Here is a 24,876-nt window from a genome sequence, read left to right on the forward strand (position 1 = left end):
CCAGGAAACCCAAGAAGGGCTTTATTTCAGTCATGCTTCCTCTTCCTCTTCCTCTGGTGTTCCAGCAAAGTCATATACTACAAATGTTTTGGGGGAAAAATTAAGATAAACGGGACCTCTGCTGCAGCGCAGACTGAAGTGAAGACAGCTGAGACGCAAAGACTTCAACATCAATACTTTAAAGTGAAGAAAAACATTTTTTTTTATTTCACACATGAAATCAACATGAAATCTCTACCACAAGCAACAAGTCTGTCATTATGATACAACCCACACGCACACTAATAAACAGGTGCTCTAATGTTTTTAGATGAAGGCACATAAACCCATTGAAGGTCACAGTAAGGCAGATTCACAGCACTATAGGAGAAAGTATAGATAGTAAAAATTAGCAAAGGAACAGTCCAGGTGTCGAGCAGTCTGCTGTATCTTGAATCAGTGTTTAGGATGCTATGACTTCCTCTGTCTGGAAGGAAAGAAGCTGGTGACAGAGGTCGAGGGTGGTTGAGGAAAATGAAATCCACATAAATCCCACCTGTTATTCTGATGACCCTTTCTGCTTTGGAAGTGTTGTGAGTTTCTCCCATGTCATTTAGAGAGTGCTGAGAATAAAAAGTCTTTTTTCTTTCTATTAAAAACCCTTTTGCGTCGCCCCAGGAGTAACACTATATTTGTTAGAGGAAATATCAGGATGCAACTTCTTTAAACATGCTGTCAAAAAAAGAAAAGAAAAACTCCTTCTCTTTTTTTCAAACCCTCCGTTGTGTAGTTTTTAGCAGCATACAGTGTACCGTCATTCAAAAGCAGCAGCAGTAAAAACTGAGAGTTTATTTTGCATTTAGAAAAAGTACCAGCTTTATATAAATCACAGTATGTTCATTTGCCTGTCACTGCATGACTTTCTAAAGTGCGACACCACAAGAACGGATTGGTCTGCAGGAGCGGCAGCCTAGCTTTTCCTCTGGATCGGTAGGATGGGTAGGTAGACTTGATACCCTGTATCCATTCATATACATTCATGTGCTGAACGGTTCTGCTGTGCAGATGTGCCATCACTCTGTCCTATAATCTGAGTTCATTTAAGGAATCTTTACCCTGAGTCTTCAAAACATCGCTGAAGAGACCCACTGCACCTTAGTGTCCTGGCCTGTTCCACTAAACAACCTTCTTTTGTCATCTGAAGACATTAACCTTGTAGGTACAGGTTAAAGGGAACTTCTGCCAAGCTCTGTGCCAAGCGATGAGCTGAAACACAATCCCTGGCAGAAGTGCAGAGAATATGACACAGCATCTGCACACACAACCAATGTGTAACCACAAACAGGTGAGAGACTCTGACCTAAGAAAGCACACGTGGAACAACACTTAGAGCTTCAGTGCCTTGGCTCAGTGCATCACACATATGTCATAAAAGAGTGTCAGGTGCAGTGGTTCTGCACAGCTATGGACAAGGTTTCTGCATGTGTGTGAACACACTTCTGTTGGGGAGGAGGATGTGTCCAGTTTGTGTCCCTGTGTTAGGTAAGGGCATATTCAAACGTCCCTTTCTCCAGCCCCTCAATGCCATCAGCCCAGTTGGAGGAGGGCATGCTGCTGTAGGGGTCCAGCAGGATCCTGAAACACCTTACTATCAGCAGCCCCAAGAACACCATAAGCATCCCCACGAAGGCAAATGCGGTCTTCTGCTCCAGTGTCAGAGAGTGCGCCATCATGTCGTTCCCGCTCATGACAGCAAAGGAGTGATTGAAGTGGACGCTGCTCATGGTACGCCAACATCTAGATGCTTCATCTCTCCTCTGGTTGGGTTAGGTGTTTAGAAGCCTGCATGTTACCTGGACACAAGTCAGATCATGGCTCCTTATTAGTTCTGCTTTGAGTCTGGTGCAACAAACAGCTACTCTGTTGAGCTGTGCTATCACAATTGATGTAATTACAGCATAGAATGTAAGGTGTAAGAGTCTTGATGCGGTAAAGATGGTGAAAATTCCTCTAGGAATTGTGCCTAATACTGCAAGGGGTATGTCTGAAGGGGAAATGAAATCTAGCTGACAAAGAGTGCAAGAAATAAATCAGTGATGGGACTTTAGTCCTTTAAAACATTTTAAAATAAGGGTGCCGCAGTGCCCAGCCAGCTGTTAAATGTAAACAAAGCTTTACTGTGTAAATGGAAACATCTCAATGAGACATGGTGTCCTGTATGTCTGTTTTAAAAGAATGAGATCTCTACCTGTTGCGTGTGAGCCTGCCAGACAGTGTAATTCCATTAGGCAGCAAGAAAGCGATAGTAATTGGCAGCACATAATCCCAAAATTGCCTCGGTCAAAAAAGTGGACGTCTGCTTCTGTCATCCTTTTCCTCCCGAGTATTTCATGTGAACACACTCGATTCAGAAGAGCGGGTCAGTTGATATGTTGGGTATGAATGGGGGAAATCAAGACAGAATGGGGAAAGAAGTAAAATGATGGGAAGGACACTGCACAAGTATGCTGAGAGGGAGACAAGAGAGAGGGAGGGTGTGAGGCAGGGTGAAAGAGAAAGACTGCATTGACATATTCTCCAGTGAGGCTGCTTGAAGAAGAAAAAGCAGTCATCTCACCTTTATCATCATGCCATCCTATAGACCTGTTGCTGCTGTTTCTTGGAAGGAGCTCCTCCTCCTTAGAGCTCTCAGACGTGTATCCGTCAATCCAGGCATTGCTGGAATCACTTCTTGGGCTGGGCTAACGGCTCGTCAAAGGAAAAAGGGAGACTAAAGGAGACACAGCCATGAAGGAGAAGCTGCAACTATATATGCTTTGAGAGATGCTGCTCCTTTCCTGCTGCTCCCTCCAGCTCATTATCATTCTGTTTCTCTGTCTCCAGAAGCATGCACGCTGGCTCCTGCTGCATGGCAACCACTTGTTAGTCTTTCTCAGCTGCTCCGCTGGCTCATTCACAACTGTGCCCACACCCCTCCACCTCTCCAGCAACACCAGGATGGATGCTGCAGGATAAACAAGCAATCCAGCTCTTCTATTTTGTATTTTCTTAATCTTTCCTCCCCCAGCTCATGTTTTTCAGGTATCTCTGGGTTTTCTCAGATTCTTTGCGCACTTGGTCACTGCATGCTGCTGCACAGGTATTTTTTATGCAGTGCAGCACTATCCTCCCAGCCTGATAAATTATGGTTGTTGCTGTTGGACAAATTCAGTTAGCACATGTGCTTTAAGGCTTTACAAATTAAAGCTCTCAGAAGACACTGAAGGAGAAAAGTGCAGTTTCCTGCAAAGGGAAACAAACAGAACATACGACTGGACATCAAAAGAGGAATACAGCCAAGAAACGTCCAGCATCGTGTACGTAGATCAAATGAATGCTGACTCCAAGGCATTGGTTAAAGGAGGTGGTCATAATTGGTGTGTGATGTGAAATAATTCATGGGATCATCTATTTTTCAGTAATGTTAACATCTGGACCGTTCCCAGAGAGAGTCTTCTTATTGAAAGTTTTGCATTTTCTCTGTAGGTTTTTCTATGGGTCAGCAGCTTATCTAGAAGTGGTGTGTTGTTGGTTTTTATTTCTACTTTTTCATATTCTTCTTCACTGCTTATTTCATTAAAATGTTATACAAACTGGACTGGCAACCTATCCAGGGTGTCCCCTGCCTTTGCCCACAAGTGGCCGGGATAGGCTCCAGCAGCCCCGTGACCCCGGAAGGGAAGAAACGGAAGAAGATGAATGAATGAATGAATGAATGTTAGACAAACTGAGAACACAAATGAGAGACCGCAACTAAGGCACGAGACATCAGCCCTCACTGCTGCCATGACAGCAAGGTTAAATGGAATATTTCCGCAGTAAAAAAAGGCCATTTGTGATTTGCCGCTATCTCATTAATCCATTACAGCAAAACTGCCATCACTGAAATTCCTATGAAAAAATTGTTGTAAAACTGATTAGGTTTTAATGACTCTGTAGCACGTGTGCCTCTGTATTTGTATCAGTCAATGGGCAGAAGGAGCAAATGTGCCTTTCCTTGTGACAAGGTGCAGCAAAGAACAATTTTCTTGGCTGTGAAACGGAGACATATACCTGTTGCATAAAGCCTACTTGAATATTATGCAGTGTCCAGAGTACATGCAGACTAAAAATTGTTAAATGTTTATCTGTCTTCACACAGCAGGTCAGAAGCATAACTGATACTGGAAACAATGAAACAATAATTCTTTAACATGCTCTGACAAGATCCCTTTAAAAAGGTTAAGGAACACGAAAAGGGTTTTTGTGTGATAGTACAAAGTTAAAGAAGGCACAGAAGTTACAGAGATTTCCGAAAGCTCATTTTGAACCAAGCCTGGTCATGGACCTAAGGGATTCAAATAGTATTTCTGCTGGAAACTAAAGTTTGTTTGTTTTTTTACAGTTTTAACTGACTATTTTAACTACAAGAAATGCTGTTGTTTCATTTTTTTAAACCAGAAAACGTTTTACCACTTTGTTGGCCTACTTTTGGATTTCAGATAAGTGCATCATATAGTACAAGTTAAAGATTAACCTCCCTACCTTGGTGAAGCTAGTGGGAGCACTGGTTTAGAAAAATGTCTGCAGCATTCAGTTTTTTAGAAAGGCAGACAGTGAGTGAAAACCTATTGATACGTCTTGTAAAAGGCAAATGCAAATTTTATTCATCACCAACATATTTCACTGTAACTTCTAGCAATACAGCTTTAAAAAAAATGATTGCTGTGTTGATCAAAATGATTGAATGTAATAACATTTCTCAGGAAAAAGGTCTTTTCATACTTTCCAATCAGATTTCCTGATAATTTTAAGATAAAATGCAAATAAATAAAAACACATTTAAAAGGATGAGGAATAGACAAATGAGTCAATACAACTGAGAATAATAAAGAGCTTGGTATTGAATTGCAATCATTTAAGCAGCATGACACTGGCTGGAAACTACACTGACCAAAGATATAAACGCAACACTTTTGTTATTGCTCCCATTTTTTATGGTATGAACTCAAAGATGTGAAACGTTTTCCACATACACAAAATAACCAGTTCTCTGAAATATTGTTCACAAATCTGTCTAAATCTGTGATAGTGAGCACCTCTCCTTTGCCAAGACAATCCATCCCACCTCACAGGTGTGCCATATCAAGATGCTGATTAGACAGCATGATTATTGCACAGGTGTGCCTTAGACTGGCCACAAGAAAAGGCCACTCTGAAATCTTCAGTTTTGTTTTATTGAGGGGGTCAGGGGACTTAGACAACCAGTCAGTATCTGGTGTGACCACCATTTGCCTCATGAAGTGCGACACATCTCCTTCGCATAGAGTTGATCAGGTTGTCTATTGTGGCCTGTGGAATGTTGGTCCACTCTTCTTCAATGGCTGTGCGAAGTTGCTGGATATTGGCAGGAACTGGAACACACTGTCGTATACGCCGATCCACAGCATCCCAAACATGCTCAATGGGTGACATGTCCGGTGAGTATGCTGGCCATGCAAGAACTGGAATGTTTTCAGCTTCCAAGAATTGTGTACAGATCCTTGCAACATGGGGCCGTGCATTATCATACTGCAACATGAGGTGAAGATGTTGGATGTACGGCACAACAATGGGCCCCAGGATCTCGTCACGGTATCTCTGTGCATTCAAAATGCCATCAATAAAATGCACCTGTGTTCGTCGCCCATAACATACAGTATGCCTGCCCATACCATAACCCCACCACCACCATGGGCTACTCGATCCACAACATTGACATCAGAAAACTGCTCACCCACACGATGCCACACTCGCTGTCTGCCATCTGCCCTGAACAGTATAAACTGGGATTCATCCATGAAGAGAACACCTCTCCAACGTGCCAGACGCCATCGCATGTGAGCATTTGCCCACTCAAGTCGGTTACGATGACGGACTGGAGTGAGGTCGAGACCTCGTTGAGGACGACGAGCATGTAGATGAGCTTCCCTTAGACGGTTTCTGACAGTTTGTGCAGAAATTCTGTGGTTATGCAAACCAATTGTTTCAGCAGCTGTCTGAGTGGCTGGTCTTAGACCATCTTGGAGGTGGACATGCTGGATGTGGAGGTCTTGGGCTGGTGTGGTTACACGTGGTCTGCGGTTGTGAGGCCGGTTGGATGTGCTGCCAAATTCTCGGAAACTCCTTTGGAGACGGTTTATGGTGGAGAAATGGACATTCAATTCCCTAGCAACAGCTCTGGTGTACATTGCTGCTATCAGCATGCCAATTGCACGCTCCCTCAAAACTTGCGACATCTGTGCCATTGTGCTGTGTGATACAACTGAAGATTTCAGAGTGGCCTTTTCTTGAGGCCAGTCTAAGGCACACCTGTGCAATAATCATGCTGTCTAATCAGCATCTTGATATGGCACACCTGTGAGGTGGGATGGATTGTCTTGGCAAAGGAGAAGTGCTCACTATCACAGATTTAGACAGATTTGTGAACAATATTTCAGAGAACTGGTTATTTTGTGTATGTGGAAAATGTTTCACATCTTTGAGTTCATACCATAAAAAATGGGAGCAATAACAAAAGTGTTGGGTTTATATCTTTGGTCAGTGTATATTTACTGCTGCCTTGGTTATATTGTCTGTAGTTAAGACAAGCAGGAACAAACTAGACTGGACTTAACTTGACTAGACTAGACCTGACTAAACTAGTCTAGTCTATGTCTTTGTTCATCTGTTTTGTTTTCCACTAGTAAAATGAGGTAAGGACGTCATAGTCCACATTTTTTGTTCCTTACTTTTATAACATGGTGAAAACAAACATGTAAAGGTGAAGGAAAAAGAGTTTGGGATTTTTTAATTTACAAGATCAATAATAAATAACAAAGTTATTGCTTGTTTATAAATAGAACACATTTAAAACCTTGTTTTAAATGCTTCATTTTATTTTATTTTATGTTATTTCCTAACTCTGGACCTTTTTATTTAAATTGTTGTCTTTTAATTTTCAAACTTTATGCGATCTCATTCACAAAAATATTTTCCTAAACTTATTTTAGTATTTCTAAGATGATCCGTAGTGGACAGGGTTTCTTCCTAAACTTCTGTTCTATTCTATTCTGTTCTGTTCTGTTCTGTTCTGTTCTGTTCTGTTCTGTTCTGTTCTGTTCTGCAAGGCTGCCTAGCAACGTCTTGGAAATCTCGCGATAGCGGAATAAAGCCTTTTCCCAACTGCGTAGCGGCATCTTCTGTTGTGTACCAGACGGATAGACAAACCTTACTATGGCAGATGTTACGACTCAAGAAGAAGAGATAAAGCTGGAGGAGACGGTTGAATCTATTAAATCTGAAACTGACGAAACATCCCAAGAAACACCAAATGGCGTGAAAACGTAAGTAACAATAACATATAGCCTTTTCGCTCCATCTGGTGGGCTGCTAGCACGCTTAGCCAAAATGGAGTCCCGTGATGCTAACTATCGTTAGCCAATGGATAGCAAATGTCGCTATGCAATCAACACAAAAGTACAAATACATATCTGTTAAAAGGTGTTGGACTTTCGATCATATTTAATTCGTAGGCAAGCCCAATAGGTTGCAAAATGTCGCGGCAGTCTTATCAAAAAAGATTGTGCAGCAATGTTAGCTGGAGTAAGTTAGCTGGGATAGGAATATGGAAATCTGAACAAAAAGGCACATTGAAACGAAACCGTTGAGTAGATTTGACACTTAATCATAAATTATGTGTTCCATAACACACACACGTTTGCTTTTTCTTTACCATATTTAAGCATCCACTGTAATGTGAGGGTTAGTTGTTCTGCCATTCATTGTGCTAGGAGGAAACTATGCTGCTGCTAGCTAAAGTTCCGGGATCGAATTAGCACCTCGCAAAAGAAAAGCATAATTAAAACACAACAATTAAAACGATTTTCTGCATTCGGTTCGCAAAAAACAGGTTACAAGTAAAAATAAATTATTTAATATTCTATGTAATGATTGGATTGGAAAGCTACGTTTTTTGTACAAAAATCTTGTTTTCTGGGTTTTTACCATGTTCTTCTGGCAATTTTCTCATAATAAAGGATATAAACAGAAAATGTAACTCAAAATTGGCTTTTCCTGATCTTTTTCTTTATTTAAATCGTGACTCAGAAGCAGACGAAAAATACAGTTTAAAAAAAGGTTGTAGTTATGATGTAGAAACTACAATTGGCAGATCCACGTATATGATATGTCTTTGTTTTCCTTATACTACTTGGGATCTGGCTCAAAACTGTACAGCTGGATAGTTCAGATATTGCTCGCCATTGTTGTTGCACAAGTAATGTCAGGTTGGGGTGTGAGGGCTTGTAAACTAGTGCTAACCTTATTCACAGCGTAAAAACATATGGGTGATGGGAAATGGTGGGGTGAGCACGCTTAATGCCCAACAGTCCTGCCCACAACTCAGAGGCAAATATTTAATGAACTGCTGCCGCTCTGCAGAAACTATGGCCTAGAAAATGGCAGGTTTCTTGATTTTTTTTTTTTTTTTTTTTGGCTAAAAAACTGCATCTTTTGGGCTGATCAATAACCTGTAGCTTTGTGAACTTTTCAGAGACAATGAAGAAAATAAGCTCAACACAGAAAAAAATGATGCTAAAGAAAAGCCTGGCAGCAGAAGAGGAGGAGCCCGCTATCATCCCTACAAAGACAAGCATGGTGGAGAAAAGAAGAGTTCTCATAGGAACCGGGTGTTCATCAGCAACATCCCATATGACATGAAGTGGCAGGCAATCAAAGACCTAATGCGAGAAAAAGGTAATATCCTCATTATTGTGGTTTGTCTTTCTTTTTTGTTTACTTCTTCTCCTTGACTTGTCTACATCTTTGTCCTACAGATAGTGTTGTGCTTCTAGCACCTGTTTGCTAGTTTGTAGTCTTACTTGGATGTTCATTGTGCAGATTCTAAGGAATCAGCATTGTGATTTTTAGGTTATTTGTGTTTCAAACAATTTTGGATGGACACCAATCCAGTTTGGGCTGATATCTATGCAAGAAAAGGAAAGAAACAGTCAAATTGTTACTTGTTCTTTGGAATTGTCAGCTCCAAATTGCAACCTCAAGTCATTTGAAGCACTGATTGTTGAATGTTTTTGTTGTATTTTGCTTCAAGGTCATTGAATGAAAATATGCTCATGTCTTACTTTCTCAATTAGCGAGGTCACATTAAGCCTTTTGTGCTCCAAGGAGAGTGTAAGACTCTTTAATCATGAACGGAATTGCTGTTAAACTCATCATGTTGAAGTCTTTTGAATTTCTCAGGTTTGATGTAGCTGTGTTTCTCTCTTGCCTTGGCCTTTGGGTGTCTCAGTCACTGCTCAGCAAGGTGTGGTGTTGTCTGGTGGGATGTTGGTCTGGGCTGACTGTTGATCATTAATGGGACATCTCCATCCGTAGATGCATTGCCAAGGCCAAAGGCGACTCGAAGACTTGGTGACTTAAATTACTTTGTTCTTTTGGTATTTTTCCCTTGTATGTCTCATGTAGTTGGTGAGGTTACATACGTGGAGCTCTTTAAGGATGCTGAAGGAAAGTCAAGGGTAAGTGATGTGGCCAACTTGCTGCACGAGGTTTTAAATGCCCTCAGCAGGCTCTTAATAATCAAGTGCTCTTCTAGGCTCTGATCCTTTGGGTCACCTGAACTGGAGTTACTTTATGTTGTGTCTAGATCCTTTTAGATGGACAATGATTGATACCTTTATGAAAGGGAGATGTCTGGTTGATCTTGGAAAAGCAGCCTAATGAACTCCTCCTCTAAGAGAACATTTTTGGCTTTGCTGTTGTTATTTCAATTGACCTAAACGTTTGTTTGTTTGGCCATTTTCCAAATGGAAATGTGGGGTGTGTGATTTATCTGATTGATTGACCCTCATGTTTCAAAAATATTTGAAACAGAGTTTTTTTCAATATCAAAACAGTCTTGAAAGATCTTCTAGTGTTTTTTCATTATGTTTCACATTAAACTGCTTAAGTTTCTTGTATCTATTTAAATGTGAACCACCGTTTTTCCTTTCCCTTTTGACTAAATTGGTTAAAACTGAACAATGTACTCAGTAAAATGGTGGCATGTTTTTCTTGCCATTAAAAAAAGAAAGAAAAATAATAAGTTAATTTCCAATGCATAACTTGGTGTTTTAAAAAAATGTATTCTAGGTAAACATTTGTCTTAAATTATTTTAGAAAATAGCTTTTTATCTTTTAATTTGATTAAAATTAATACAATTAAAATTGAACAATTTAATTAAAAGCTAGCTGGCTTAAGCTAGTGATAATGGCCAAAATGCACCCAAGAAATAGAAGAAGCATGTTTAACACATTACAATTCAAATGTTGTCATGGTTTCTCATGTCTTAATGTTAAACATATTTTTATTTGTTCCTTGTGTGCCGCCTCAACTGCCATGTCCTGCGATCAGGGTTGTGGGTAAGACACAGCAATATTATTCTGATTTGAAAGCAAACTTTGGTTTTGTGGCTTTCATTTGCTCATTTTGTTCCTGTTGTCTCAATCAACAGTGTTGTGGAGTTCAAAGATGATGAGTTTGTGAAGAAAGCAGTCTTGACAATGAACAAGCATGACCTGAATGGAAGACCACTCAACATAAAAGAGGTGAGAATGAGATTCTAGCTAAATATTACAAAACCTTTTTTGAAGCTAATCTTTGCTATCTGCTGTTTGGCTTAATATATGAAATAATTACAACAAGGTTTAGCTTCTTCTTTTTGATATTTTACTTATTTTGTTTTAGCAGGTAATGCATGATGTCATATGCTTAACTCAGTTATGCAAATATTCAAAAATAAGCAGCGTGTAAACTTTAAAAGTTTTAGAAAATAGACACAGTGGTGGTTTTGCAGTTGCTTTTAAGTTGTTGAATGTTTTTTTTTTTTTTTCTTGTAGTTTATGTTATGATAATAATTGCAATGTTGTTAAAACATTTGGCAGAGACGTCTTATGTTTGATTAATAATAAAACAAAAATGAATTTAGAAGTTTAGACTTCATGGAATCTGAAGATATTGAAATATTTACTGGTGCACCAAAAATGCTTGTAACTAGCTATAAATGTGTATTGATTCTTCACTCTATCTTCTGCTTTCAAGTGTCTCTACAATATTGTCTAGTTGAAAGTGATGTTCAAAAATAGATCAGTATCCACAGTCTGTGGCTCAACTGCACAGGAGGAATTTTTAACTAATGTTAAGAATGAAACTACTAGCAGGTTTCCATCTTTCAAAAAGAGTTTACTCTGTGTGCTGTTGAATGTTGGACAGTTTCCCTTTTAAGGTATTTTATACTTGTCAGTCACATGCCTAAGGATTTCTTGGCAACAATTCTAATTGCAATAGACTACAGAGTATTTGGAAGATTTAATCTTAAGTTTGTTCCTCGATAATATTGAATGTGTTCAATTTTTACTTGTTTTGTTTCAGGACCCTGACGGGGAGCATGCTCGGCGTGCGTTACAGCGCATAGGAGGTGGACAGGGAGGTCGTGGACAGGATATGGGACCTGGAGGGATGAACCTCCCTCCTTCCATTGCAAACAACCCTAATATCCCACCTGAGGTTATCCATGGTCTGCAGGCTGGAAGACTTGGCAACACAGTGTTTGTTGCTAATGTGAGGACAAGCCTCTCTCTTTCTTTGTTGTTGTAGTTTGTTCTTTTTTCTTTTTTAAATTAAGCAATCAATCCTTTTTTCTCTCCAACAAATTTTACTTATTTTTGTTCATCTGCAGTTGGATTTCAAGGTGGGCTGGAAGAAGTTAAAGGAGGTGTTTGGCATGGCAGGTGTGGTGAAACGAGCAGATGTGAAGGAGGATAAAGATGGCAAGAGTCGTGGGATGGGAACCGTGACCTTTGATCAGCCACTAGAAGCTGTGCAGGCTATTTGTATCCTTAAAAAAACATATTTCTTCCAAAAGAAAACATTCCTTGATGTTAGTTTCCTTGACTCTGCTCTCAGCTATGTTTAATGGACAGATGCTCTTCGACAGGCAGATGCATGTTAAAATGGTTAGTTTTTTTGTTTTCTTTTTGAAATGCGTAAAGCAGTAAAAACAAGCCCAGATATCATTTGATCTCATTGTTCCAGGATGAAAAGTCTCTCCCTCCTGATGATTTCCCTCCCATTGAGAAAGCCCCGCAGTTACCACGTGGGTACACTTATTAAGCTGCATATACTTGTATGAACTTCCATGAACACATTATAGCAATGTTTTCAGAGTTTTGCCCCCCTGCTGGAATAATTGAAGTATTTTAATGTGTTTGTAGGACATTTTCTGTGTTGACGGTGATGTTAAATCTTTTCTTTTAAATCTTTGTTTTCTTATCTGTTGAATAGATGGGAAGATTTTGCTTTTTGCATTAAAGCATAATCAAAAATTCCTTTTATAGAAAAAGTTTGAGTTTGAAAGTTATTATGACTTTGGGTTAAAAAAAATCTATCACTGTGATCACTAAAAGTTATTCACTCTATCTATTATAGTTAAAAGTGGATGTGTCTGTCTTCTATCTTTGCCCTGCAGGGGGTCTGGGTGGTATTGGCATGGGTCTCGGGCCAGGAGGCCAGCCCATAAATGCAAACCGTCTGAGTGGAGGTGGAGGGATGGGGTCTATGGGACCTGGAGGTCATTCTTTTTTTGATTTACTGTATTAATGAAAAACCCCTCAAATCCATTACAACACAGTTTTAAAAACATGCCATGATGGCAAATGCATAAGCCGGGAGGTGTGAATAGTTGCCAGTGGGTCTGAACCTAACAGAAATGGGTTCAATATGGTCCTGAAACATAAACTTAAGTGTAATGTTTTTAGCTGGTTTTGCTTCATACATGAGACTTGGCTGAAATGCTGTCCTGTGAATTAAAATTCATTAAAAAGTAACCAACATATTGTGCTGCTTTCTCATTGGTGCTTTCTGTAATCCAGGTATGGATGCTTCTGGTTATGGTGGGATGAACAGACTCAGCGGAGGTGAGGTTTTCAGCTATCTTTTCATTTCCTGTAAGACACAAATGTTTAGGAGTCATAGTTCACCTTGACACTGGGTTTGACAGGAGGTGGAGGCGGCTTTGGAGGCATGGATAACATGAACAACATGGGTGGCTTTGGAGGCCGAGACATGGCACCATCTGGCAGAATGGGAGGTAAGAGATCCATATATTTGTAGCTCAAAAACATTATCACAGATATTAACAATTATCAACATTATTTATGTTTTCAGAGAATTTATTTATAATTAGACTTTTTTTTTTTTAAGATATGTACCGACAGGGAATGGGTGGGATGGATCGAGACTTTGGCCACAACGACATGCCGATGAATCGAGGATTTGCAGATTCCTTTGGAGGGATGAGTATGTTTTATTTGCACTTAAAATACACATACAGAGGTTTACACATCTCTGTGTATTTGCTTTTCAGAAATAAAAATTACTTGTTGCTTTATGTGCTGTTCTGCTCTTTATTGTTGGTTTAGATGCTGTAAAACTGTTGTAAAATTCCATAGTATCTGTAGTAACCTGCTTTCTCTGCTTTAGGTGGAGGTTTCAGTGGCGGCATGGGCGGTGGTGGCATGGGCCACATGGGAGCTGGACTAGGTACTGGACACATGTCACAAATGTTATTTAGATGTGTGATATATCGAAATATCAAAAGGAGTCCTAAGTGCTCCGGAAGCAGTCTTGAATAGGATAATTGTAGATTCACAAAAGAAATTCTAACATTTTTTGTTCTTTGCTGCATTATTTTATTCTTTTGTGACGCTGAAAGAACTTGGAAAAATACAAAAATATTTGCAGCAAGAAGTATTTTAAAGAATACAATTTGATGGAGATGTATTGTCATGTAGTGGTTAGAACTGCCCTGGTTCAAATCCCAGCTGGTACCTTTCAATGTGAAGTAGGGCTGGGTTGATCAAATCGATTAATTGATTTGATCCAAGCTTAATGTATCAATGATTGATCCATAAAAGTAGAGATTGATCTTTTATACCTTTCCTTTTCCGGTGACCTAACACATAACCGCAGTAAAGCCAACTTCTGCTAGCTGGATGCTAACCTAGAATGGAATTTCCCATAGGACGGCTGATGCTAACGCCGATTTGACTTGAACATACATTGCTGACTAAATGACCAGCTTTATTTACTCATGAATTTTCCCAACTCTTTTAAGGTAACTTTTTTTTTTTTTGTAAGTAACCATTTGTGGTCTAAAGCACAGTTTTTTGCTCAAATCTTCTGGAATAAGGTGCAATGCTACAGCACGAGCTCCACCTATTGGCCAAACTGAAATGCCCTCCAGGAGAGGCAGAACATTTATTTTTGCTAATATAAGCCAGTTTAGAGCCTTTACAATGTTGATGCACATTTTTGTTGGAGCTTCTTCTTATAAAAAACAGGTAACACTGTATGGTCTAAACAATCTAAATGGTTTGTTATTTCACTAATACTTCTGGCAGTACGTGAATTGTATCAGATTAATATAAATATCTCCAAAACATATATAGATTAGTAATATATTTCTATACAAATGTCTAAATGTTTAAACCGTGTAAATTTCAAATTGAATTGTAACAAATCAAATGGAGTGAATTGAAAGAATAGAAAATTCATCATGAATCATATTGATCGAGGCTCTGATGAACCAAAAAGAATCCATTCTGGAAATGATAGGTGATCCCCAGCCCTAGTGTGGCGTTTGCATGTTCTTCCTGTGCTTGCATACGTTTTGTTCAGCTTCCTCCTACAGTCCTAAAACGTGCTTCACAGGTTAATTAGTGATTCTAAATGGGAGCAGGATTTACGGTTTTTGATCTGTGAACCTGTAAACAACATACCACTTTACACTGGTGTGTGTTTTCCAGGTGGGGGCATGGGTAACATGGGGATGGACCGGATGGGCTCTGGCTTTGACCGTCTTGGCATGTCAGGAATGGACATGAACCGTGGCTTTGGCGGCTATGGGGGTGGAGTATCGGGGCACATGGGTGGAGGCATGTCTGACCGAGGTTCTGGGCCCAAAGCAGGATGTCAAATTTTTGTGCGAAATGTAAGTTTGATTTAGTAGACGAAACCCTAAAGAATTACTGTTTATTTTATGGTTTTTGTTGGAAAACTTGGTAAAAACTGCACTAAGTCAAGACTTGTATTTTAAAGCTTTCTTTATGCAATGTGACACTTGGTTTAACTTTATTAGTGTCACCAAGTGTTTGATTTTAACTTTGACTGTAATTTACAAACAGTTTTATGGACATTTAACTAAAGTTGAGAGGTTTGTTGCCGCTAAAGACAATTCCCCATATAGTCACCACTTCCACATTTTTGAATTTGTTCATAATAACAGTTTTATTATGCATTATGTTGTCTGTTCTAATTTAATTTGAAAGTAATTTAATAAGAAGTGGTTTTTTTTAATCAAATCTAAAGGAGTTTATTCACTAATGGAGTTTTTTTTTCCCTGCAGCTCTCTTATGATCTGACATGGCAGAAGCTGAAAGAGAAGTTCAGTCATTGTGGTAAGTTTGGTCTGTTTGTTTCATTAATCCACTGCTCAGACAGAATTGTTTATTTGGTATTTCATCAAGATTTGGCTGTAAACATGTGGGCTGAATCAACAACTTGTTCCGAGCTTCTGCTAGAAATGAGTCTTGCTGTCCTTCTGCAGGTCAGGTAATGTTTGCAGAAATCAAGATGGAGAATGGCCGGTCAAAGGGATGCGGAACCGTCAGATTTGATTCTCCGGAGAGCGCTGAGAAGGCCTGCAGGTTGATGAACGGAACCAAGATCAATGGTCGTGAGGTGGACGTCCGCATCGACCGCAATGCCTAAAGATTTTGTAAAAGCTCAAAGAATCACACTAATCTATCCAGCTTCCCTGCCTTTTTCTTTTGTTTTGTTTTAAAAACACAATGACTTGACATCCCCACGTTGTCATTTTTTGTTAGCAATTTTATCTGTGTTTTGTGTTTTGTAAACCCATTAAATTTTGTCAGTTCATTTGAATAAACTTTTTAATTTTTACACCTGTGTCCTGAAAATCTTTCTATGATCAAGGTTTCCAAATAATATTCACTGGTTACAGTAGGGGTGTTGCTCTGTTGAGCTATTTGAACCCTTTGCCCCTCGGCAGTGGCTTATTAAAAATGGAATATATTTAGTACAGAAAATGTATGGAAAAACATTTCTTTTCAGGGATAGTGTAAAGCAGCTTTTCCAGAATGGCAGAGGTGTTAGTTTTACTCCAAAAGATTGTCATTCATTTAAACATGCATTACACACATGTAGTGTGCCTGCAGGACAGTCATTTATGGCTCTTGTAGTTCAGTTTTTATAGGCAGGAAAACTCTACCTATTGTATTTTTGCCTTACATTAAACTAAACAAATCTTAAGACCAGTTCAGTTCAGTTGGCATGTTTATTTCACTCAGCAGTAATAACTGCAAGTATGGTTTTTTTCCATTTCTCAAAACGAGGAATGACTGGCCTTCACTGTAACAGTGTGTAGTGGATCAGAACAGGCACAGGTATACCTGAAGAAAATCTTGTACTTTCAGTCAACCTGTGTAGTTTGTATAGATGGTGTTATTCATGTAATGCTATCACAAGGTTATGTTCTTCTGGCCATCTGGACTTGAAAAGGTTGATCCGAGGAACTGAAAGTCTTCAGTTCAGTGAAACTTGCTTCTGTAAGGAAAGGGATCCATTGTTGACTCTATATGAAGGCTTAAAAGATGGCTTCCGTCCAGAGAAGGTTGTGTTTTCAGTCACTGCACAGTCGTATAGGATTATTCCCAATAATCCCCAGTTCATACAAAATTGATAATGTGGCAAAGAGGATGTAGCAGATCAGAGAAACCAGCCCCAACTTCCAGTCCAGTTTCCATCCGTTAATGTGCACTGCTACAAAAAGGAAGACGATGGAAAGGAGGAGTGTGCATGAAACAAAGACCAGTCCGGAGCTGTTGACCTCCACAGGGTTGATGGTGTCGACAAAAACAGTCTTGATGAACCAAGGCAGGCCCAGGCAAAGCATATCAAACACATTAGAGCCTACAATGTTGGACATGGCCATGTCAGCTTTACCTGATGAACAGAAAGCATTATTAGACACAGATTTCTGAGTGTTTTGCATGCATGTGTCTTAAAAACAAGTTACCTTCTCTGGCCACCATCACACTTGCCACTGTGTCCGGTATACTGGTTCCAGCAGCAAGCAAAGTGAGTCCCATGACTGTGTCGGGGATGCCAAGTGTCTCCCCTGAACAGACACAAAGTCAGACTCGTCTGCAAACATACTGTGGAACAACAGCATCAAACGTGCTTATTGGTTCTCAGTTAACACCATTGTTGGCATTTGTTGTTCATATGACACATCCTGCTTCGGCGTGAGCTATCTAATGACTGTGGCATAATCGCATCATTGTTCATCAGACGCAGCGGCGTCACATGATGCATGTGGAGCTTAATCCTAGGTCAGCTTTACAGTTTCTATCTGTTATAGACAGGCGCTGACGCTGTTCTCAGAACCCAGGTTATGTACGTAAGCCTGGCCTTCACATGACTGCATTACCTCAGGGGTGAAGCTGCTATAATCCTGCAGGGAATGGCTAGGCACACCCCCACCCTCCACTCCTTCCCCAAGACAATGGCATCTCGGGAATTAGCCCAGCAGACCAGCATGTGACTGTACTCTGTAAAATGGATTTTTTTTTCTCTCTCTCCCACAAGTTGCAGAAACTTGTGAGCCACGGTGATGGACTGGGGGTGCTTTGGTGATTTCCACCTACCTTTAAACTTGAGGATCAGACAGACTTTGCAAGATGAACAGTGAAACAGATCACACTACACTTTTTTTTTAATGGTTTCTGACGCAATTTGGTAGACAAACAAAAACAGTTTATGAGCGCTAAATGCTGAAACATACTGGTAAATTCTTAACGTTTGTAACCCTTGTGCTATCCTAGGCACTTTAACATTGGGAGTTGGGTCATCTAGACCCACTAAACAGTGCTGTGAACCTTTTTTCTTCAATGATTTGTGATCTTTACTGGTGTCCATGGATTACATGAAATCTTTCCACCTTTATCCACCTTTGTCATGGTAGGGAGAACACGTCAATGTAAGGGTGGGGTCATAGGATAGCACAAGGGTTAAAACCCACTCTTAATAAAGAAATGCAAGGATGTATGATCTTGCCCATAGTTTAAATTATGCAAATTAAAAAAAATACTGCCACAGTGGCTAGAAATGACTTAAATCAATCCTAATCATTTTAATCCAATTGCAAAAGACAAACATCAGTCAGCTGTTGAGACACACATAAACAAAGTGGATGGTAACGCCTTTCAAGTGAGGCACTACTGGGATGTTACCCCAGAAAGAGTCAGATGCAGACCGCCCCCCACCCTCCACGGTGGCCTTGCGATTGCTTCTGTATCCTTTTGGAAGAAAGCAGGAAGAGGTGATCTATCAGAGGGAAGTCTGGGCATCCTGAGACTGCTGCCCCTGTGACCCCAACCCTAGCTAAGCTGTATTTAATTGAGGGCAGAATATTAAATAAAATAATTAGTGTTAACAGTTTTAAATGTTACACCTGATTACAGAAGCCATAAAGTTTGGGAGCTAGGGTGTAAGTATGTTTATTTTTGTTTTGAGGTTGGAATGGTTTATAATTGAGTAAAAACTATAAAAAGCACAGGAGTGTCTTACCAACAACAGTCACCATCCAGACTAGTACGTATGTGAAAGCAGAGATCCACACAGCCGACATGAAGAACGTTATCATGAACCACTGCTTCCAGAACCGTCTTCTACAGTCAGGAACAGTCAGGAAAAGCAGAACGATCACAGGCAGGGACAGGACCCAGAGGATCCTCTTCAGGTCGCTTTCCGGCACGGAAAACACACTTTTCTGCTCTGCTGTGATGAAGGCAGATGCACAGGGTTCCACCATACTGACTTCAAATGTACACAAAAATTAAATGAAAGAGCAAACAGTAACTTGAGAGGCTAAGAAGTGTCTCATACCATCTGAAATCTCGTTGAGGCCGTGCAGGCTGAGGGACAAGTGAGAGTACCCTGAATCATCGTGGAAGATCCCACTGTCTGTTCTGGAACGGCCGCAGATTCTCAACCTGGTGTCGTCGTTCCAGCCAGTCAGAGGCTGCGTTTCCATTTTGTCAGCAGAACCAGAACTCAAACAGGTGCAGCAGGGGCTCAGCTTCCTCAGGACAAACTCACTGATGCGGAGGTCAAAGCACAGGACAACTATGTAGACACCGTAGACTAGAAGCAGACAGGCAGCCTCGTACCTGGTAGAAAGACATCAATAGTAGACGTTTTTTTCAGCATTTTTTGCTGTTACTTTATCTATCAGAGCAATTTCAGACCAACATGCGGATTCACTCTACATCTGTTTTTGTACAACAAATAAAGTCCTGATAGTACACATTGTCTCAATTGTCAGTGCAATAAATGTCCTATAAAGCGTGGCTGTTTTGTGGTCTCTTTTCATGTTCCTAACTTTCACAATACTCTATAAAGAACTGCTTTAAACTTTGTATTTCATAAGCAACTACTTTACCAGCAAGTGTTGTAAGGTCTGAAGATCATGCAACCATAAAACAATGAATTATTGCCTACAAATACAAAAATATACCCTCACCAGTACACTTTGTTATCGGAAATGATGCCAATAACAGCGGCAACACTGATTCCATATGCCAGGCAGTCCCTGAACAGAGGCCAACAGGTGAGACGCCTCGCCTGATAAAGGAAGCACATAACAAAAAAGAGTTTACAGCTTACATCAGTCTCGCCTAGAAAAGCAGCCATTTTCCCCCTCAGAGTATGCAAGAACATACCACTGAGGCCAAAATTCCACAGGCAGCACAGATTCCTAGCAGGTTGTAGACAGCCGATCCCACAATTGTGCTGACCCCGATGTCCCCTTTTGTTACAAACACACCTGACACACAGAATGCACAAAATCGACATTTTAGCTTTGAAAACTGGACCAGCGTATAAAGAGAGATGGGAGAGAAGACACTGAGGAGACAAGTAGGGTTATGGTAGCAGCCAGAAAATCTATAATTTCAAAAAAAAAGCAAGATAATCATGAAGCAAATGTCACGAACATTGTTGAGTTGTTGAATGTTTACCTAGAAAAGCAGTAACAAGTTCAGGAGCAGAACTCCCAGCTGCCATAAATGTTGCTCCTGCTACATCCTGAGAAAGGCCCAGACCTGAGGGAGCCCCAAGAAAAAGAAAAAAAGAGAGGATGTCATGAGCCACTAGCTCATTTACCAACATGTTAAACCAAAGTTTAAAAATGATACTAAGAAATATATTTATGTCAGAAAATGTGCATAATATTTATTTTATATTTTATTAATATCTATTCAATAAGCTTTGTGTCACTTAGAAGATATAATCTGGCCCCTTTCATTTGCTAAAGATTCACGTCACGGACTCTAGGGTGAAGGTTCCAGGTCAGCAAAAGACTTTAATGCTTTTGCATTACATTTTTAATTTTTTAATTTTATCTAATTAGGATCAAATGTAAAAAAAATGGATTAATGCAGCTATTTTATCATATGTTTTTTACAGGCTGTCAATCAATTCAAGGCTATCTTGTCAAGGTACAGTTCAAACCTATGCCACTTACGTTCACTGATCACTTCCAGGGACGGCAGAAAGTAATCATCACAAACTATAGCAACAGCCAACAGCATGTAGAAAATGATCATGAAGTAAATGACCAGCCCCCCATCCTTCCTCTCCTGCACGGTGAAGAAGCCATCAGGAAACTCGGAGGCTTGGGGTGAAATGCATTCTGTCTCGTTCTCTAAACCAGCATAAAAAGACAGAATCATCATAGACAAAATCCATTCCCCCCATGACTGACAGTAAACTGTGTTCTTCTAGTTCATCGGTGGTCAGGACATTTTTACAGTAATTAAATGAACTGCAAACATTTCCATGATTGGTAAGCCACAATCAATTACAGGCTGGTTTGCTTGCTGATCTGTACTTTCAGATTTGCTGAGAAGGTTAAAGCTGTCTGAGCTTATTGGTTAAGTTTGAGGTCCTAGCATTTCTCTCATTCTTACGTCTAACACTCTGTTGAATTGCAGTTTTCTCAGAGTTTACTTAACATGTATTTTACGCTATAATATAAAGTAAAAAACAAAGATTTATAGTGGATGGTATTTTTTTGAAAAAAGGTGAAAACTAAACCGACATGTGGTCATGTTGGTATTGACGTTATTTCCCAGCAACCAAACTACCAAAATTGAAAAAGTCCTATTTTAAATCATTAAATCAAGTTATAGCCAAAAGTTTAATACAGTGTTTGCTTATGGACACGTTGGGCAGATTATTAGCAATGTGATGCTCCATAATGTGAAAGTCAGACCTTAGTGAAAAGAAAACAACAAAATAACAGGTTAAAGCAGTTTGTTTTTCATCCTATGTCCGCAAACATAATCATAAAAGCTGGGTTCTTTTCCTGCACTTCTCCATGGATGTGCACTTACCCAGGGCCCGGCGCACCCTCACAGTGGGAGCAAACTCAGCTGTTTTTGCTGTAAACGAAATAAGATGAAAGGTGCCATACAAAAAAATGACAAACCCCAAGAAATATGGTATAAAATCCTTTCTTGTCTTTTTCCTCAAGATTGCAGCCTGACTCATATTAATCTGAAAAGTATGAAATGTTTAAAATTCGAGACGTTTTAGGAAAAATTATTAATCAATTTAGCGTAATTAGTTTGCAAAGACGGTATGCATGTGGGCTGGATAAGCACTACATGCAGCTGCAGCACTACACTACGACTAAAAGCTGCAAAGGGAGATTATTGGGGGGTGAAAACATCTTTTAAGCTTTGGAGCTCCTAAGAAAGAAGGGGGGGATCACGAGTTGTGAGTCATTCCACTTCACTTGAACAAACTCCAGCCTGAGGCGCATCAGAACTGTTCTTTATCATAATCGCACTTTAACACAGCTCCACCACAGGAGGAAATGGGTTTTATTTCTTCATTGGGGAAGGATTTGTACTCATTGAAAGCCTGAAGCAAAAGCTTTTCTAATAATGTTATGCCGGCTAATGTCAACAAGGGGGGTGGAAATATAGCATATTGTCCTGATGGCTGCAAGCACATTAAAACATGATTGAATTGTGTGGAAAAAGCAGCATTAGGGGAGAGTCAGAGTGACACATCAATCAATTAAACACAAACTTGTTCAGTAGGCATAGACAATGGACCAAAGACATAGCTTATATCCAAATTCCCTCCCTACTTCCTTACTACTAAAAACTATTTAGTGCAGGAGTAAAGTGTCCTGGGTTTTGAAAGCAATTAGGACACCATGCTCACTACTTTGTTTTTTAAACGGCAAATATGACATCATCAATTAGACCACAATATATTGCGTTTGAACCATTTTTGTTAAAAATTGATTTAACTTTGTTTTGTTTTTTCCCCCAGATTTTTTCAAATAAATCATCCATGTTTTCATAATCAGAACACAGTGGATTCATAGAGAGTCTTGACTAAGTTTTTACTTTGGGAAATGGTGACATCAGATGCACCATTTAAAAAAAATAGCAAACAAGATATCAAAATTATTTTTAAAACCCAGGTCCCTAAATAGTCTGTACTATATAGATTTTTCAGTATTTTTGGAAATAGGGAGGGAATTCAGACATAGTGTATTCTGATGATGAAAACCTGAATAATTTATTTATTAAAAAAAACAAAAAAACAACAACATAAAAATACATTTTTTCCACAAAAAATGTTCAAACGCAATGCATTGTGGTCTGCATTTATTAAGCATTAGTGCTCACTGGTTTTTAGCTGAGTTATTGGGCATTTCTAGGGCACTCAATTTTTTTATGACATACTGGACTAAAAAATAGCGAGCGTACTATTTAGTGCACTAGTGAGGGAATTCGGACATAATTCCTAGCAGACAAACGTTACTTTGGCGCAGCGGGATCGCCACAGCAGTGCGTTTGTGGTGTTGGGCTTGTTGGGGCATGTTTCCAGCAGGCGCTCCCACTTTTAAAGGCTGATGCTCTCTGTCTAGTCATCTGGAGGACGCTCAGCATGAAAATAAAAGCACAGAAACCTGCATTACTCTGTGGTGAGTGGCTTTGCTTGTTTTTTTAAGAACTGCTCCAAGTGACGTTGAGTTTACCAAAAATGAGCAAGCAAAATGTCTTTAAATAGTCTATTAATGAAGGTTTTTGTTAACCCTCAACTCCTCGTTTAGAGACAAGTTTTGAGCGTGAGCGTGTACATGCGTCTTATGCCCTTTACGGGATAATATTCGTGAGTGCAGGCAGCGCATTTATTTATTTATTTATTTTTAGTCAGGAGCTCCTAAAACCTAAGTGCAGTAATGGCGCCCTCTTATGTTCTGAGTGTGTTATTGCAAGTCCTGTTTTCAGATTTGCACACGAGTCAACATTTTTAATACAAAAAAGTTAAAATACCGGTACTTAATACATATTACATTTTATCTAGACTTTTTAAAGTAACAAAAACGTACACTATTAATGAAAATACGTACATTTATTCTTATTTTGTTTGTGTTTATTTCAAATGTTAAAAACTGCACATATAATGCACATATAAAACTTTTGTTTTGATTATTGTGGTTCAAACCTGAAGTGTATTTTGCTTGTAATTATATTAAGGGTGTAACATTTAATTAACTTAATTGATAAATCTATATATTCTTATGATCCAACAGGATCAATTTGTCTGAGGCAAGTTATACCGTTCTAACAATGATTCAAAATGAAATAAATCAGTTATAACAATTTTGGAAAATATCATTTGGATTGAGCCACAATAGGTTTATTTTACCATTAAATGGAAACGACAAAGTGTATCACAGTAGAAAAAACACACGTGACTGAAATTATTAAGTCATAATTCCAGTCTAATGTGTGTAAACACTGAATTTAGCAAACATGTGACCATACAGTGAGGTAGAATGTTCTAATAATGTTCCCTTTGGATTATTTTGATCTGGAAAAACAACAGTGGGCTGAACATAGGAAACTAAAAAGTGAATACATTTGTCATTCATTCTTGTTTACTTGTTTGTTTGTACACATTTTTAATTTACACTTGATTATTTTGCAAGAAATTCAAGGAATCTGGAAAACTTCACTTGCACTGTTCAGTACCAGGAATTTATCTCTGAGTCACACTGGTTGAAGTCCTAGATCCATTTTAGGGCAGTGAATCGGATCAATGAATCGTACCAGCAATCACAAATTATGATTTGAACAAAATTGTTTTTAAAATAAATCGCATTAAATGTTGATTTTAAGTAATTAGAGGAAATAAATGTCTGTTTTTTTTAAACAAAATTGGATTTTGAATGTTTGTCTTGCACTTGACTTTGTGCAGGATGTTATTTCAGGAATGCAGGCTCATAGAAGCACCTTTGTTCCCTTGATCAACCGCGATGTGCTCAAAAGCTTGACAAATACACACAAATGTCTCTTGTGTTTTAATATTTTAGTCAGTGTATGAAAATCAATGGACAGGACCAAACGGACAGCAGAGCTTCTATTTGCACCTAAAGCCTGCTTGTGTACATGCTTTCGTTTTTGTGTGTAAAAAAAGACACAGTGGAAACTTGACAATCCCTTCTTCCATTTCCTCTTCTCATTTGTGTCTGGGCCTTTGGAATAGAATTTCAAAATCCTTATCAAAGTGTGCTTTGCATAACTTTTTGTGTATATAAACAATGATTTGTCCTTTTGAGGGTTTAATTCTAGAGAATTCCAAATTTTAGGCACGTTTTATTTGTTGCTAGTAAACAGCTGGAGGGTTGT

The 24,876-nt window shown here is 39.2% G+C and overlaps 2 protein-coding genes across 4 annotated transcripts; one reads left to right on the forward strand and one right to left on the reverse strand.

Annotated features, from left to right (window-relative positions):
* The first annotated feature begins 7,175 nt into the window (after positions 1-7,175).
* Positions 7,176-15,991, forward strand: myef2 (myelin expression factor 2). Of its 2 annotated transcripts, XM_004066903.4 has the most exons (17): positions 7,176-7,361; positions 8,570-8,772; positions 9,502-9,554; positions 10,430-10,437; positions 10,530-10,623; positions 11,447-11,635; positions 11,754-11,907; positions 11,981-12,030; positions 12,110-12,170; positions 12,543-12,644; positions 12,946-12,990; positions 13,074-13,163; positions 13,277-13,372; positions 13,556-13,615; positions 14,881-15,065; positions 15,480-15,531; positions 15,681-15,991. In XM_004066903.4, exons 1-17 carry the CDS (start codon positions 7,252-7,254, stop codon positions 15,842-15,844), a joined length of 1,716 nt encoding a protein of 571 aa, XP_004066951.1. In that variant the 5' UTR covers positions 7,176-7,251; the 3' UTR covers positions 15,845-15,991. The 2 variants fall into 2 exon arrangements, with proteins under 2 accessions (XP_004066951.1, XP_020568136.1); XM_020712477.2 differs by lacking the exon at positions 12,543-12,644.
* Positions 15,992-16,093: 102 nt separating this feature from the next.
* slc24a5 (solute carrier family 24 member 5) lies at positions 16,094-22,269 on the reverse strand. Of its 2 annotated transcripts, none has more exons than XM_011488381.3 (9): positions 21,553-22,269; positions 20,682-20,861; positions 20,176-20,259; positions 19,879-19,982; positions 19,680-19,780; positions 19,043-19,326; positions 18,725-18,931; positions 17,172-17,273; positions 16,094-17,098 (listed from the first exon to the last, which is right to left on the reverse strand). In XM_011488381.3, exons 1-9 carry the CDS (start codon positions 21,707-21,709, stop codon positions 16,776-16,778), a joined length of 1,542 nt encoding a protein of 513 aa, XP_011486683.1. In that variant the 5' UTR covers positions 21,710-22,269; the 3' UTR covers positions 16,094-16,775. The 2 variants fall into 2 exon arrangements, with proteins under 2 accessions (XP_011486683.1, XP_020568140.1); XM_020712481.2 differs by having other exon boundaries at positions 18,725-18,934; positions 21,553-22,265.
* Positions 22,270-24,876: the final 2,607 nt, after the last annotated feature.

This window comes from Oryzias latipes, chromosome 3 (genome assembly GCF_002234675.1).
Source record: "Oryzias latipes chromosome 3, ASM223467v1".
Taxonomy (NCBI): Eukaryota; Metazoa; Chordata; class Actinopteri; order Beloniformes; family Adrianichthyidae; genus Oryzias; species Oryzias latipes.

Bases quoted from the DNA above. Each gene is read 5' to 3' on its own strand.
- myef2 (XM_004066903.4), top strand. From the start codon at position 7,252: ATGGCAGATGTTACGACTCAAGAAGAAGAGATAAAGCTGGAGGAGACG. The intron at 8,773-9,501 runs GTAATATCCTCA...TGTCTCATGTAG, and splicing joins AGACCTAATGCGAGAAAAAG to TTGGTGAGGTTACATACGTG. The intron at 13,616-14,880 runs GTACTGGACACA...TGTGTTTTCCAG, and splicing joins CCACATGGGAGCTGGACTAG to GTGGGGGCATGGGTAACATG.
- slc24a5 (XM_020712481.2), bottom strand. From the start codon at position 21,709: ATGAGTCAGGCTGCAATCTTGAGGAAAAAGACAAGAAAGGATTTTATA. The intron at 20,260-20,681 runs GTAAGTGGCATA...GGGCTCCCTCAG, and splicing joins CCTGGAAGTGATCAGTGAAC to GTCTGGGCCTTTCTCAGGAT. The intron at 19,781-19,878 runs GTATGTTCTTGC...TTCCTTTATCAG, and splicing joins GTGGAATTTTGGCCTCAGTG to GCGAGGCGTCTCACCTGTTG.